Here is a 14,654-nt window from a genome sequence, read left to right as displayed (position 1 = left end):
CCTGCTGAATGAAATCTGAACTAAGATCTTGCTCCAGAGGAGAGAGAGAATTTCACTACTTCAAATTTGGTATATTCTGTGAAAATCTACAGTATGTACCACCTCTTCACCACCTCTGCCCTGATGCATCCTGAAAGCAAGTCAGTGCTCAGTGGAGCAAAGACTCAGGACAACTCAGTGCTGTGAGGCTTACCCTGACTGTTCAGAGGAAAGAGCCTGTGGCAAGATCTGGAGGTGCCTGGAGGCTGCTGGAGAGTTACGGATCCCAGGTGTCTTGCAGAGTCTTATTCCTGTTATCTGGCACTTGGAAATTCTGAGCTGAATCTTTCACTGTCCCTTCAGGGCTTTCCAACGAATTTCCCATACTTCCTGGGAAGTGAGCTCTCTAATTTCAGAACTAACACAAGAAAACAGCCTAATTTCCAGTGCTCCTTGATGGCTTGTATCTGTACTGCTATAAGAATTTTAATTGGTGGGCTTTCACCCCAATACTTGCCAAGGCTTTCTTTGCAAAGGAGAAGCCTTAAGTGTGATATAAAACACAAAGCCAGTGTAAGGTGCAGGTTAATTCTGAATGTGAGAAATGTATTGTCTGGAGTTTTTCCTTTCTGAGTAAGAGATCTGTGTATCTACAGTGCTGACTGTCGCCATCTCTTTCCTGCCACTTCCTCTCTGCAAAGAGAAAACCCCTCCAGGTCTTCCATGTTGGAGCTAATGTTGCTGAACTGTTAATTTGCAGTGATGTTTATTAAAAGCCAAAATTCAGTGAGTGGAGTGAAGTCTTTTCCTGGCATACCCCGTAATGAACTTTGAGACTAATTCCTTTGAAAGGATCTAGGAATCAGTAGCACATCTTTTACAGCAATTGTGTCTATACAGCCTCTGTGCAGAGCTGCTCTGTATGGAGAAAGAAGAGTAGAAAGGGGCAGCCAGGTTGACATGCAAAGGCTGTTATTTGTGATTTGATGATTTATCCATTCCTGATAACATGAGGTATAACTCTGTCCTATTTTTGATATTTGTACTAGGTCCTCTCTGACGTGCCCTCATTGCCAGAAGCAAAGTAACACCTTTGACCCTTTTCTCTGCATCTCTCTGCCGATTCCTTTGCCTCATACACGGTATGTAACTCTCTTGAACTTAACGTTGGCTGTTTCCCATGCATATAGTGTTGTTTAATTTGATGCAGAAGGAGGAGAGATGTCAGCAAAATCTCTCTGGTAAGTCTTTAAAAAAGATAGATAGGACCATATGGGGCTTAAAGTTTTGCTTTGCAGGTAAATTGGAAAACTGAGCCTTTTACATGTTTCAGAATGGCCCTCTGCACCCACTCTTACAGAGTTAATTCTTACAGAATTAATTTTTGGGAGAAAAAAAATCCTTGATTCAGGTAACCAAAATATTTTGCTTTTGACTTAATTTATAGCATTTTAATATTAAAAAGGGGAAATGGATGAAACACTTCTTTTTTTTTTTTACTTTCTTCAGAACAGTCTCACTGATGACTCCAGTTTCAAAAGGGAATTTAAAAGCTTTCCTGCAAAATGTTTTGCTTTTTTGAAATACAGCTGTTGCCATTAAAGAAAAAAGCTTCGAGGTGGGGGGGGACCTAAACAGATAAAAAGTTCAGAGTGAAGATAGAAATGCACAGCAAAACTACCCATTATATAGATAAGCGACTCCTTCACCTGATGTTTTGGATTTGGAAAACGTGTATGGGTTCAAGAAGCAATGCAACAAAATAGTGAAAGGATGTATTGGTCCTGATCTCTTCTCCCAAGTTTGGTCTCTTCTCACAAGTAACTAGCGACAGAACAAGAGGAAATGGTCTCAAGTTGCTCCAGGGGACACTTAGACTAGATATCAGGAAAAATTTCCTTACTGAGAGAATGGTCAAACATTGGAACAGGCTGCCCAGGGAGGTGGTGGAGTCACCGTCACTGGAAGTGGCTGTGGCACTTCAGGGCATGGGTTAGTGGGCATGGTGGTGTTGGGTTGATGGTTGGACTTGATTATCTTAAAGGTCTTTTCCAACCTTAATGGTTCTGTGATTCTGTAATGATTCTGTGATTAAATATGGTCACATTTGGTTCAGAAGTCCCTGCTCCACCACTGAATGGAGGCTGAGTGGGCTTTCCAGGGAAGGGTCCCTGGTAGGCTAGCTGCCCCACTCTTCCCTTCCCGAGGTGGTAGTACTGGCTGCTGGTGGAGTCAGGATTGAGTGTTGAGAGGCAACCTGGAGCAGCTGTTCCCAGCTCTGAGTGCTTTAAGGTGCTGCCTCAGACTGTCTTAAACTGCATTACAGGATCCTTGTTGGAAAATTATGATTGCCTCGTCACAGAGAGATTTATTTTTAACTTTATGGGGCTTTTTGGAGAAGATCTGCTTATGGGAGCAACTAACACCAGTCCACATAGTAAGAAAAGGAGTCTTTGGAAATCAAACATACTTGCCTGGCTGCAGCTGAGCCTAACTCCAGTGTGAGGCGGATCTGGACTGCCAGGAGGGCCCTGTAGCTTATGGGCAGCCTGGATGCACCCAGGTTGGGCTGACTCTGTTCAAAGTACTGCCAAGAAGTGCTCAGCCCAGCCTCAGCAGTGCTTCCCGTGCTCTCCGCAGGCCACTCTACGTCACCGTGGTGTACCAGGGGAAGTGCTCTCACTGCATGCGGATCGGGGTGGCGGTGCCTATCTCTGGAACAGTGGCCAGGCTGCGGGAGGCTGTCTCCTCAGAGACCAAGATACCCACGGAGCAGGTAATGGGCTGGTCTTGTCATCCATGTGCCCTGCCTTCAGCGGGAGGGAGTGTGGAGGCTTTCATCCCATGTTGGATATATAAGAATTGAAATTTGCCACCCATGGTTGAATGGGAAGCAGGGTAGCAGTAACCTGGATCATGCTTTTCCCTGTGCATTGGCTTTTTGAAACCTAGTGACGTTGGGATGGCCATCGGTGGAGTGTGCAAACCTGCCTGATCACACGGTGATTCATGCGCACTGGCAGTGAGGGAACCATTGGGCACCTGTGGGGATTTCCTCTCTAGGAAGAGCTTCAGGAAAGCTGTCGGATCCCACAAAAACCTTTCCATGTGCTGCTTTTATCCGAGGTTCTCCATTATGGCAGTCCTTTCCAAGGAACTGAGTTTCTCGCTCCTGGCCGATGCTGGGATGTTTTGAGGAATGCCATCCTAGAGCAGGAAAATCCCAGTCGAGAGATGGGGCAGCTCAGCTGAACCAGGCACGGGTGGTTTAATGGGTTCTGGTTTGCTTCTGCTGACTCTAGATTGTGCTGACGGAGATGTACTACGATGGGTTTCATCGTTCCTTTTGTGATACTGATGACCTGGACACCATTCATGAAAGCGACTGCATTTTTGCATTTGAGACCCCCGAGATATTTAGGCCTGAGGGTATCCTTAGTCAGAGAGGTAAGTCAATAACTCTGCTTAATGCCTACCTTAGTCACCTCACTACCTCAGGTGACTAAGTGAGGGAGGCTTATTTTGGAAAAGGCTATACTTGAGAATAGGAGTCTCACAAGTAGTTTATATTTTGGTGAATTGATTTCAAATCTGACTTTGTCCAGACTCATTCCAGCAGACCTAATGGTGTTGTCAGCCAGGAGGTTATCAAGAAGCAATGTACACTCCTTTCTTCCTCTTCCCGGGGCTGATTCTGCAGGCCAGGCTGGCTTAATGTGAAGTCTGTTGTCAGGCTTAATTTAAAGACCTGCTAGGGACCAGATGAAGACACTGAAATTGTATTATTTAAAATCAGATTGCCAGTGATGAATAAACAGTCTTGGGAACGAACAAACACTTTCAAAGCTCAAAAATATCAGCTTCTCTGCACCTCCCTCTCAGTGAAAGGGAATAATTGCATCCTGGGTAGACGGAGCATAATCAAAGGCAAATTTTATTATTGGAAGTAACAAGTAGGGTTTCTGTCACTTTAGCTTTTCTTGTGGGCAGAGCTATGAGTACTTGTACAGGTTACTGTGAAAAATCAGGTAGGTGAGCACTTGCGTATAATTTCTTTCTGTAAAGAAGTAGTGACTATGACAAGTAGTTGCTCTTTGAAGCCTTGATACAAGTAATAAAAATGGTCTTGGTTCCATATTCACCTGCTCCTCTACAGCCAAAGGAGGGTTTCTGGAGGGGGCATCAGGGCACTAAGGGCAAATGACATAATGAAATGTTTCCTTTCTCCTAATTTTTCAGGAATACATGTGAACAATAACCTGAATAACTTGAAATGTGGCACTGAGCACACCCGAACAATATCTCACTCCTTAGGAACAGTGAAGTCTGGAAAACTGGAGCAGTCCTCTACTAAACCAGCAGCAAGTGACAAGATTGTCTTGCTGGTGTGTAACAGAGCGTGCACTGGACAGCAGAGCAAAAGGTGAGGGGCAGCTTCCAGTTAGAGTTACTCTTCCAGCAGCTTCCTTAATTTACCTGGGTTTTACTCACCACGTAGTGAGAACATAAGGTGAAGGAGCAACAGCTTGCATTCCTAGCTTGCATTAGGTTGATCAATGTAACATTAATGAATGCAGCAAAATATTCCTAAATTTGGTGAACTTCACATAGTCCAGTGTTACTGGGAAGTGGTGAATGCAGACCAGTCGGAAGGCCACACACCGCCTCTCTATAAAGGTATCTGGTTTCAGACAGAAGCAAGCACGTCTGATCAGATCCTGTGATGTGTGGAAATTTTTAATTGGAGTGCAAACAGGGGGTGGGGAGAAGTGAGAAATGACCATGGCAAAGGCATTTCTACTAACCACGGGCTGAGAACTCTCTCAGCTGCTGAAGTTTGTTTCACAGAAAGTTATCCCAGCCAGGTTGCAAAGCTCTGCAGCCTGAAGCAAGCCGCCTGAGCAAAGAGCAAGCCCCGCTCTGCATGGGCAGCCATAACACCATTTCCTCAGAGTTAAGCACATCTCCTCTGGAGACAAGTTTTGAAATGCCTTATTTCTGGGGAGTTTCATACAAAGTGTGCCAAGCGAGGAGAAGAGTGGCATTGTCAGAGTTTGGGGATCCAGCTGTTGAACAGAATAATCTTTTAATTGCTCCCTCAAATGCTACTCCTTCCTGTAGGTTTGGCTTGCCCTTTGTGTTGCATTTGGAAAAAACAATTGCTTGGGATATTCTGCAGAAGGAAATTTTGGAGAAGATGCAGTATTTCCTGCGGCCTGCAGCCTGCATGCAGGTGAGGCAAATGGTTCGTCTGTTTTGAGACTTCCAGCTCTGTGTGACATGAACTACAAGGGAAGCCAGTTACTTGGAGCAATAAACGTGCCGCACACAGTGAACCGATGGCTTCCCAATATTTCTTTGTGCAATACTGTCCAAGTCTGATATTCTACCACTTCGGTGCTTTTGTCTGAAATTTGCTGAAAGGTACAGGTAAGACTACAGTGATGAGGAGAAGAAATTGCATGCTTCACTTCCTTCCTTGCCCCCAAGAAGTACTTGAGAGATTAGTGCTGCTGTCTGCACTGGAAATCCACTGGTTGGTGGTGTTTGCCTAAAGGAAAAGCTGAAATATTTGCTTAGTGCCTGCATGTTTCTGATGAGAACTCCCTCAGAGCAGAGGGGTGAAGAGGGGTGTCTTCTCTGGTCGCTGTAGAGGAGTTGTTGGGTACAAAGCCTCAGTTACTGTACCTCATTGTCGTGGTTTAGCCTCAGCCAGCAGCTAAGCACCACGTAGCCGCTCGCTCACTCCCCCTCCCACAGTGGGGTGGAGGAGAGAATTAGGAAAAAAACCTCGTGGGTTGAGATAAACACGGGTTAAGAGGACAGAAAGAAAGAAGGAAACAACAATGATAATACCAACAAAGGAATGTACAAGAACAAGTGACGCCCAATACAGCAATTGCTCGCCAACCGGCGATGGACAGCCCGTCCCCGAGCAGTGATTTCCGCCCCCGGCCAACTCCAGTTTATGTCCTGGGCATGACGTCGTATGGTAGGGAATATCTCTTTGGCCAGTCTGGGTCAGCTGTCCCGGCTGTGTCCCCTCCCAGCTCCCCATGCACCCCCAGCTTCCCGCTGTTAGTGGCTTGGTGTAGGCATATTTGAGAAAGCAGATACACAAGTTTTCGTGTAAAACACACGTTCTAGGATAAAAGTACGCGTTGGCTGGTGCTGAGAGCAGGTCTGCACATAGGTAAACTGGGTTTGAGTCACTGAGATGGCTTCTACTCTGTCTGTTGCAGGTTTGCCCATTCAGCTTGCGAGTGGTCAGTGTTGTGGGCATAACATACTTGCTACCTCAGGAGGAGCGACCCCTCTGCCATCCAACAGTGGAAAGGTGGGTTGGTCCTTGTTCCCAGGAGTGGAGAGGTGTTTGTCAGCTGGGAACTCAGTGTATAGCCATGCAGAAAGGGACCGTCTTGGTGCGGATGTGTGGAATGGACTTCACGGGCTTGAGGAGCAGGGAAACAACTGAGTGTTCTCAAGAAGCTGTGTGAGGATTGCCAAGTTGTGTGTCATGCCATCCGGAGTCTGTCCTCTGTGGAAATGGAGGAGAGAATGAAAGTATTGCCCATTTTTTCTTCTTTAGTGACTGTTATTGTTTAGAAATTTTTGCAGATGCCTGTTCTGTAAAGAAGTATATGTTTATTTACAGAACTGATGTACTTAGGTAAATGCAGTTTGCCAGCTTTGATATGTTCTTTGTTGTATTAATTCCTTTGACTCCTTTGCAAACTTGAGCTGTGTGGGAGAGGAGGAAGGATGAAGGGCTAGTGGAGAGAAGTTATATGCATGTAACAGATAACATAGGCTTCAGATTGAAAGGTAATCTAACTTCTGTCTGCTGCTCTCTCCAGGTCATTGAAGTCATGTGGACACGGGGGAACTGCTCATGTGAAATTAGTGGTAGAATGGGACAAAGAAACTAAAGATTAGTAAGTATGAAGTAGAAGGCCTTAAAGCATGTTCACCTTGAGCGATGCTTGCAGCTTGCTTGTGTGAATTGTTCACCCTTCAGCAAACATGACACCCCTCAGAAACTCTACCCTGTGCTCTAGGCTCTGACCACAGAGACCGATCAGGGCTGGGTACACTAGATTTCCTCCAAGTTGGAGTCCTCTTCTCTGTAGCTGGGGTTTTGCATTACAGAGCAGGTGTCTTGCCTGTGGCTCCTTCCCCCACAAATCATATTAGTGTGAGAAAGTTTGTGGGCAGTAGCTTTTTCTGTCTGAGAAACTGTAGCGGGTGCCCACTGAAGCTGTTTACTCCTGTGTTCAGTTGCATTGCCCTGGCAGGATCTCTTGCCAGTCGGCTCTCGCTCATGTGCAGTGGGACAAATACAGGAAAGAGCTGCTGATTGTACCTTTAGGATGGCTCCTCAGCAGCGTGGGGAGCAAGTGGCTGTGCTGGTAAATGCATTGTCTCCCTGATGCAGCTTGTTTGTGAATACGGAAGAGGAGTATATTCCAGACTCTGAAAGTGTCCGCCAGCAGAGAGAGCTTCATCATCAACCTCAGACCTGCACTTTATCTCAGTGTTTCCAACTGTACACCAAAGAGGAGCAGGTAGGGACAAGACTGTATAGCAGCTGAGACTTGGAAGGTCTGGCTGGTCCATGTGGTGCATGAACTCCCATACTCAGCAGAGTAGCTGTTTTCTACAAACACTGATTTGCTGAGACAGGAGAATACATTTGTAGCACGACGCTGATTACTAGTCTTGCTAATAGAGTTTCTCTGCAGTGATGTGGGAGATCCTGCTTTTGGGTTTTTTGTCCCCCAAACGTTGATATGAGTTCTGCAGTTTCCTCCCTGTGAAATAGCAATGTCTTTTTCTGGCATACGTTATAAAGAGTTAGAACAGCATGACTTCTTCATGGGAATTTACTGCTCTGCCTTGGAGCAGTTGTGTGTTTCCAAGCCTGACCAGGGCTGGGGTGGGCTCAAGGCAACGCTCACTGAGTGGGACCCCTGAAACAGCAGTGCAGTGACCACCAAGCTCAGTTCTCCAGAAGCATGGCCACTCTCCTCCTCTAGCTCAGCTTGTGGTGTGAGGAGGTTGAAGTGGCAGGAGGATGGTGTGCCTCAGGGCAGACTAGAGATGGGTCTGATCTGGCCCTTGCCTGGAACACATAAGTCCATTTCTTTGCCAGAGGTCTCTAACCTGCTGTAAAAAGGGATGGTCTGTGGACCCGTGATTGAGCTGTAACAATTTTGGAGCCTGTTTTGTCACTTCTTAAAGAAGTGAGGGAAAAGTTGTATTACAGCTTGTAGCTCTCTGGCTTCTGAGTTTTCTGAGCACTGGGCTGCAGAGAGAAGTGCATGTTGTGTTTGTGTCTTTGAAAAGACACATTCACCTTGGTGGACAATGAAAATCTCTGCTGTTTGCAGCTCTGCCATTGGGACATAAGGAGGAGGAGGGCTCCCAGAGGGCAGTGAAGGTGTCGGAGGTGAAATTCAAAGTACACCTGTTGTCCTTCTCTTCTGATTCTTTCTTTGCTGCTGGATTTCTTGTGAGAATACTTGTAGTCAGGCCAACAAGCCTGCCTGCTTTTTGCCTTTGTTTTTCTTTCTCCCCCCCTTGAAAGGGATTGGTGTTTCTAAGGTGGAAATAGCTTGTCTGCACAGCAGCACTAGTTGAATTCTGTCTTGCAGTGGGAAGTACCTCCTGTGTGAGGCACACGTCTCTCTGCTTGTCATTATTTTGAAAAGCATCATTGCGAATCCCGCATTCCCAGTGAGCTTGATAAATGCTGGAGGTAGATGGGGTGCAGGGGTCAGTGTCTGCATTGGGCCTGGGGCAGCAGAGGAACAGCGGCGCAGTGAAAGCTGCCTTGGAATTTGAAAACCAATACCCACTCATGCCTCTTCCTTGTAGCTTGCCCCAGATGATGCATGGCGATGCCCACACTGCAAGCAGCTGCAGCAGGGTAGCATCACACTGAGCCTCTGGACCTTACCTGATGTTCTCATCATACATCTCAAAAGGTTTAGACAGGTAAGGGTGTCTGCAGTGATGCTGGAGGACTGCTGCTCAGCCAGGGAGTGACATGACTAGACCAGCTCTTCAGAAGCAGCTTGTTCTGCCCTATGCATTCCTCTCCTGAGTTTCTGTTTTCCCCAAGCATGGTGGCCTCGCTGCCACTGCAGCTCATGCTATTCTCTGTTTATACAGGAAGGAGACCGAAGGATGAAACTTCAAAACATGGTTAAATTCCCCCTGAGTGGCTTGGACATGACTCCTCATGTTGTTAAACGCAGTCAGAGCAGCTGGAGTCTGCCATCTCACTGGTCACCCTGGCGGAGACCTTATGGTCTTGGAAGGGATCCTGAGGACTATATCTATGACCTGTATGCTGTCTGCAATCATCATGGCACCATGCAAGGGGGCCACTATACAGGCAAGTATCCTGCAATATTATGTATGTTGGATCCTTTCAGAAAGAAAACAGTTATAGTTTTCTCTTGAGTGTCTATAACTTCATCTTTCTTGATGAAAGGACCTAACTCAACTAACAAGGGCCAGCTGTGTAATACTGGAAGGATAACTTTTATGACTTTGAGGAATGGAACAATGCCTGTTGACCCCAAATGTCTTACTGTACATTTCTTTCTCTGCTATTTTTTTTTTCCCCTTCAGGGTAACGTGACTGTCCTTTCATATTTCAAAAATGCTCCTGGCCACTCAATGCAGAACTTCTGTAGTTGCAAGAGGCTTGTTATACATAGAAAGTATTTGCTCATTGCCTATGTGCACAGCCTTCCTCTATGAACTCCTCTTTGCTTGTTCCAGCAGATCCCAGAGCAGTCACAGATGGAGTTGCTTGGTGGTTCTTAGGATCTATATGACTTCACACAGCAGCCCAGAAAATGTGTGTGTCTGTTTTTGCCCTCTGATGTACGTTTCTGGGCTGTGTTGTCCTGGGTAGGCTCAGTCAGGAGATTCACTGATGGAGGCAGACTGCCACAAAAAACAGAACATGAAGTGAATGGAGCCACCCCAAATGGCGTTCTGTTCGGAGCAGTAATGTTGGACAAAGAAAATTCTGAAATGTGAACTGTTTATTGTATTCTGGTGGTCTCAGGCTTCCATCTTGCCAGTCAGACTGGAAGAGGATGTGTTGCATGAATAAATCTGTTCCTTTCATTCTCCTCTGAATCCATCGTACCAGATAAGGTCACATTATATCATACAGCAAACCTGAGAGTACTAGAAGCGAGGAAAGTCTAATAGTAATGTATTTTCTCTCAGCGTATTGCAAAAACTCGGTTGATGGCCAGTGGTACTGCTTTGATGACAGTGATGTTCAGCAACTTCCTGAAAATGAAGTCTGCAAACAGACAGCTTATATTCTTTTCTATCAGAGACGCACAGCGATCCCATCATGGTCTGCTAACAGCTCTGTGGCAGGTGAGCCCCACTGGCATTGTCAAGGAGTCATTATACCTTATCTTTCATGGATAGTTTATCCTTCTGAAGAATTTTCTGCCCAGCTCTGCCTAAGTCCCCACTTTCTGTCCTAGAACTTAGTGAGGCTTGCCTCAGTCTGCTGCTGCGCATCAGAGGCCACGGGAGACTCCCACCTCCTGTTAAGGCCAGTCGTAGCAAGGAGGCTGTGGAGATGGAGGAAACCCCTGCCCTGCCATGGGTAATTCTGCTCGGAGCTGCCCATCTCAAAACCATGACATAAAAATGTGACTAGCTCATTCCTTCCAGCAGTGCTGTTGTTCCCAGGTAGGCAGCCAGCAGCTGAATGTGTTGGTTGAATCCGGGGTGAGCTGGGGGCAGACACAGGCTTGGTGACTTGCGTTTGGAAAGGAAAGGATTGGCACTGTGTTTTTGTGGCAGCTCAAGGACTGCCCTCTGCCTGTGTGCTGTTGCACTGATTCTTTTGGTTCACAGCATACTGGGACAAGTGCAATTCTGTTTTTCACTTACAACCATAACTATTTCATAAGAGTAAAGACTTGTTCTCTTGGCAGTGTCTGGATGCTGGGGCTGTGTGGGCTGGCTCCAGACTCCAGATGTCTGTCAAAGCCAGTGCAGTGCAGTACGTACCTGACTTTCAGTGGCTTTCCAAGGTTTCATGTGTTCTGCAGCTGCACGCTACTGGCCTGATATCTGTGCCTGATTCCTTGTAGGCTCCACAAGTTCCTCGCTCTGTGAGCACTGGGTCAGCCGTCTTCCTGGTAGCAAGCAGCCCAGCATTGCTTCAGCAGCATCATCGCGGCGCACGTCTCTGGCTTCGCTCTCGGAATCGGTAGAACTGACTGGGGAAAGGAGTGAAGATGATGGTGTGTATCAACACTGCAGTGTGTGGGGGATACTGGGCCACTAGCTTTTCTCTTAGAAGACCCCTACTAAAATAGGTGCAAAATACGTAGTTACAAGGGACAGTTACTCTAGCAGCTGGTGAAGACGGGCACTGTGTCAGTAGGAGCAGATAGGTTCTGGCACAGGTGAGCTTTTCTCTGGTGTGCAAGGATGGAAAAGAGCAGGTCAGGAACCTTACGGGAGCCTTTCAAAGACAGGAAATGTCAATGTCAATTGACAATGAAACCCCTCAATCAAGAATTTTCTGTGTTTATGTTTTTTCTGGGTTTCAGTACACTGCCTTCGCAGGGAGGCTGACATTGCTACAGCTTAGCATAGGTACTAATTGCTTGCTGTGCTGTAGATGACTGCTCCCAGGGAGGTGAGAAGATACACAATTTCACTTGTGTGTGCAAACAACTGTTCAGTTCCCTGCTTTTCCCAACTCTTCCTCCTAGTGCCTTGTAACTTTTGAAAATGGAGCTTCAGGGGTCAGTCTGAGCATTTTGAAGCGGGTAGAGAGATGTCCCTGCAGCTGTGTTGTGACAACTGTCAGATCTAGCCATGGTAGTCACAGTTCTAAAATGCTTATTGTTGTACTTTGTGTTTGTAAATACAAATAGCTTGCTTTATCTAAAGAGGTAGGAATCCTACTTTGCCTTTTGCAGAATGGTATGGGAAAATATTCTTTCATACAGAAAAATGTATTTCTGGGAGCACAATCATAGTTGGTGAACTCATTGCTGGTTTCAAGGACTTTCAAGGTGCAAAACCTGTGTTTGGTCTCCTGCTGCTTAGAGATGAGAGGAAAATCTGGATTTTCAGTTACAAGCTTCAGAGAGTTACTTCTGGGTGACCACCAGCAAATAACAGTTGTTGAATTCCTTATTCAACTTTTACCCAAGAAGCTGTGCCTGCAGCAGGCGTGAAGAGATAGGCATACAATGTGGTGTAGGTGGGCTGCCTGACCCTCTTAGGGAAATAGTGTCTGTGGATGGGTGGGATAAACCAACTGCAGGCTTGGCTTTCACACTGAGGGTGTTGCTTCTTTCTCTGCAGGAGGATTTTCAACTCGTCCTTTTGTCAGGAGTGTCCAGCGTCAGAGCTTGTCATCTAGATCTTCTGTCACCAGCCCACTGGCAGTGAGTGAAAACGGTGTCAGGCCCTCGTGGTCACTCTCTGCAAAACTGCAGTTGCGCTCCAACTCTCCATCCCGCTTCTCTGGAGATTCCCCTGTACATACCTCTGCTTCCACCCTGGAGAAGATTGGGGAGGCTGCTGATGATAAGGTCTCCACCTCTTGCTTTGGCAGCCTGAGGAATCTCTCTAGCAGCTACTTGGAGCCCTGTGATGGCAGTCGTCGAGAGCACAGGACAGCTCGCAGAGCTCCTTTGGCTGTCATGGAAGGGGCATTCAGGGAAGAGTCTGTTGTAAGGACATCTAGCTCAGATCTTTCAGATGGTTATGGTAAAAGCTCTGTACAGCCAGACAGGAATCACCCTGCTTTGGATCCTTTTGATAACAACAATCAAATCGCCTATGTTGATCAGAGTGATTCTGTGGATAGCTCTCCAGTCAAGGAGGTGAAAGCCCCCAGTGGGACAGGGCTGGCTGCAGAGAAGGCAGATGGCACCCCTAAGAAGGTTCACAGCTCCAAGGGAGTTTCTGAGCCAGACAGAAGTTTGAGGAAGGGGAGGACAGTCTTATCTACCCAAGAGACCAAAGTCTCTCACTCTTCTCCTCCATTAAAGAGTTCCCAGAAAGTTTCCCGGTCTAGAAGTAAGACGGACTCCTCTAGGGCCAGTGGGCGACATGGGTCTCCTGCTCCTACTCAGGCTAGAAAGGACCATAGCGTGAAGCCCCTTGAAGTGGCTGTCCCATCAGCTCAACAGAAGCAGAAATCATGTTCTTCTGCATCTTCCACAGCTGCCAAGAAAACCCCATCAGGCTCATTGACTAAGGGCTCTTCTGGGAAGAGCCGGACTTCAGAGCGAAGCCTCAGCAGAGAGGGGTCTAAGATAAGTCTGGGGTCGGATAAAACGAGTGTTACCAGCAGTTCAAGAACGAGCTCTCCACGGATAAGCCACTCCAGGAGTGACAGCAGGGCAGTAGACAGCAAGCATGTCCGGAGTTCTTCTATGGCCAGCCTGCGGTCTCCAAATGTTGGTGTGCGTTCTGGTTTGAAGAGGGACAGCAAGTCAGAAGAGAAAGGATTGTCTTTCTTTAAATCAGCCTTACGGCAGAAGGAGACCCGGAGGTCAGCAGACCTGGGAAAGACAACGATGCTCTCAAAAAAGACAGCGAGCGGCAGTTCCAAGTCAGGCAGTAAAAACGTGCTGGAGGACAAATTGGAGAAAGGTATTGTCCCACCAGCCTCTCAAACCGATGCCAACGTTAGTGCAAAAGAAAAACTTGTCCCAAAAGATGCCGCACCCAGCAAACATCCTCTGCTCTCCAGTCGCAAGTCCAAGTCTTCCCAGCTAGATCCCGGAGTCCAGTGTCCTCCTTGCAGTGGCAAGCAGTCTGCTGAGAAGCCACTGAAAAAATTACCTTCCAGCATGCAGGTGTCTGTACGGCCTTCTCTGGAACCTCAGTGAAATGCTGCAATCCAGGTGTCTTTTCTTCTGCTGAGAAGCTAATTTATTCTGAGCTCTTGTTTTTTTGTTCATGTGCCTAATGTATGTTTTGAGAAGTTAACTGCAAGTTGTTAAAGCGCCTTTTGATTCTGCCATCAAACCAAATAGCCACAGGCAGCCAGCACTGATGCAAGTAGTCTAGCTGGAGTCATTGAACGTGAATGCAGCTGTCCCATAGCACTTGTACAGGAGTCTCTTTATAGAAAATGCAACAACTTTCTTCAGATTCAAGGTTTGAAATCTGAAACCCAGTTGTACTTACACTAGTGTGCTTTGTAGAGCTGTGAACTGATATTCCTTTGGTCTTGTTCTGAGCAGGCTGTGTCCACGCTGGTGTATGGCCTTGTTCTGAGCTGTGGGGGATGCGAAGGAAACTGGAAAGGAGAGCCTGCAGCTGCTTTATGCTCTCTCTCAGCACCCTCTCCCTGCTCACCTCCATTTTTCAAGCTTTCTAAAGGGCAATATTTCAACACTAATGTTGTTTCTCAGGTATATACTCAGCCAGTATAGGAAGGACCAGCATTAGTGGATGGACAGAAAGGTACCTGTGTGTTTGTGTGTATGCGTGTCTGTGTAATAGATTTCATTTTTGCATTTCAACAGCAGAAAGTTCTTTTTTCCATGAAATGTAACCTGCATTTTTTTTGTTGCTATGTCTGTGAAGAGTTTTACTGTGTCCATAGCTAATGTGACCTCTACCCTATCCTCTTTAATTACTTTCTCTCT

The 14,654-nt window shown here is 46.7% G+C and overlaps 1 protein-coding gene across 1 annotated transcript in view; it reads left to right on the top strand.

Annotated features, from left to right (window-relative positions):
- The window catches only part of USP31 (ubiquitin specific peptidase 31), a 14,736-nt gene extending 847 nt beyond the window's left edge, over positions 1-13,889 (top strand). The window contains exons 3-15 of the mRNA XM_010282585.1: positions 1,029-1,121; positions 2,620-2,755; positions 3,282-3,426; positions 4,219-4,402; positions 5,101-5,212; positions 6,222-6,316; positions 6,837-6,914; positions 7,415-7,544; positions 8,857-8,976; positions 9,154-9,379; positions 10,231-10,389; positions 11,121-11,273; positions 12,352-13,889. Of these exons, the coding sequence (XP_010280887.1) occupies positions 1,029-1,121; positions 2,620-2,755; positions 3,282-3,426; positions 4,219-4,402; positions 5,101-5,212; positions 6,222-6,316; positions 6,837-6,914; positions 7,415-7,544; positions 8,857-8,976; positions 9,154-9,379; positions 10,231-10,389; positions 11,121-11,273; positions 12,352-13,889 (3,169 nt within the window). The remainder of the gene's footprint in view (positions 1-1,028; positions 1,122-2,619; positions 2,756-3,281; positions 3,427-4,218; positions 4,403-5,100; positions 5,213-6,221; positions 6,317-6,836; positions 6,915-7,414; positions 7,545-8,856; positions 8,977-9,153; positions 9,380-10,230; positions 10,390-11,120; positions 11,274-12,351) is intronic.
- The last annotated feature ends 765 nt before the right edge of the window (positions 13,890-14,654 follow it).

This window comes from Phaethon lepturus, unplaced genomic scaffold (genome assembly GCF_000687285.1).
Source record: "Phaethon lepturus isolate BGI_N335 unplaced genomic scaffold, ASM68728v1 scaffold42532, whole genome shotgun sequence".
Taxonomy (NCBI): domain Eukaryota; kingdom Metazoa; phylum Chordata; class Aves; order Phaethontiformes; family Phaethontidae; genus Phaethon; species Phaethon lepturus.
This window is presented reverse-complemented; position numbering and strand designations above follow the sequence as displayed.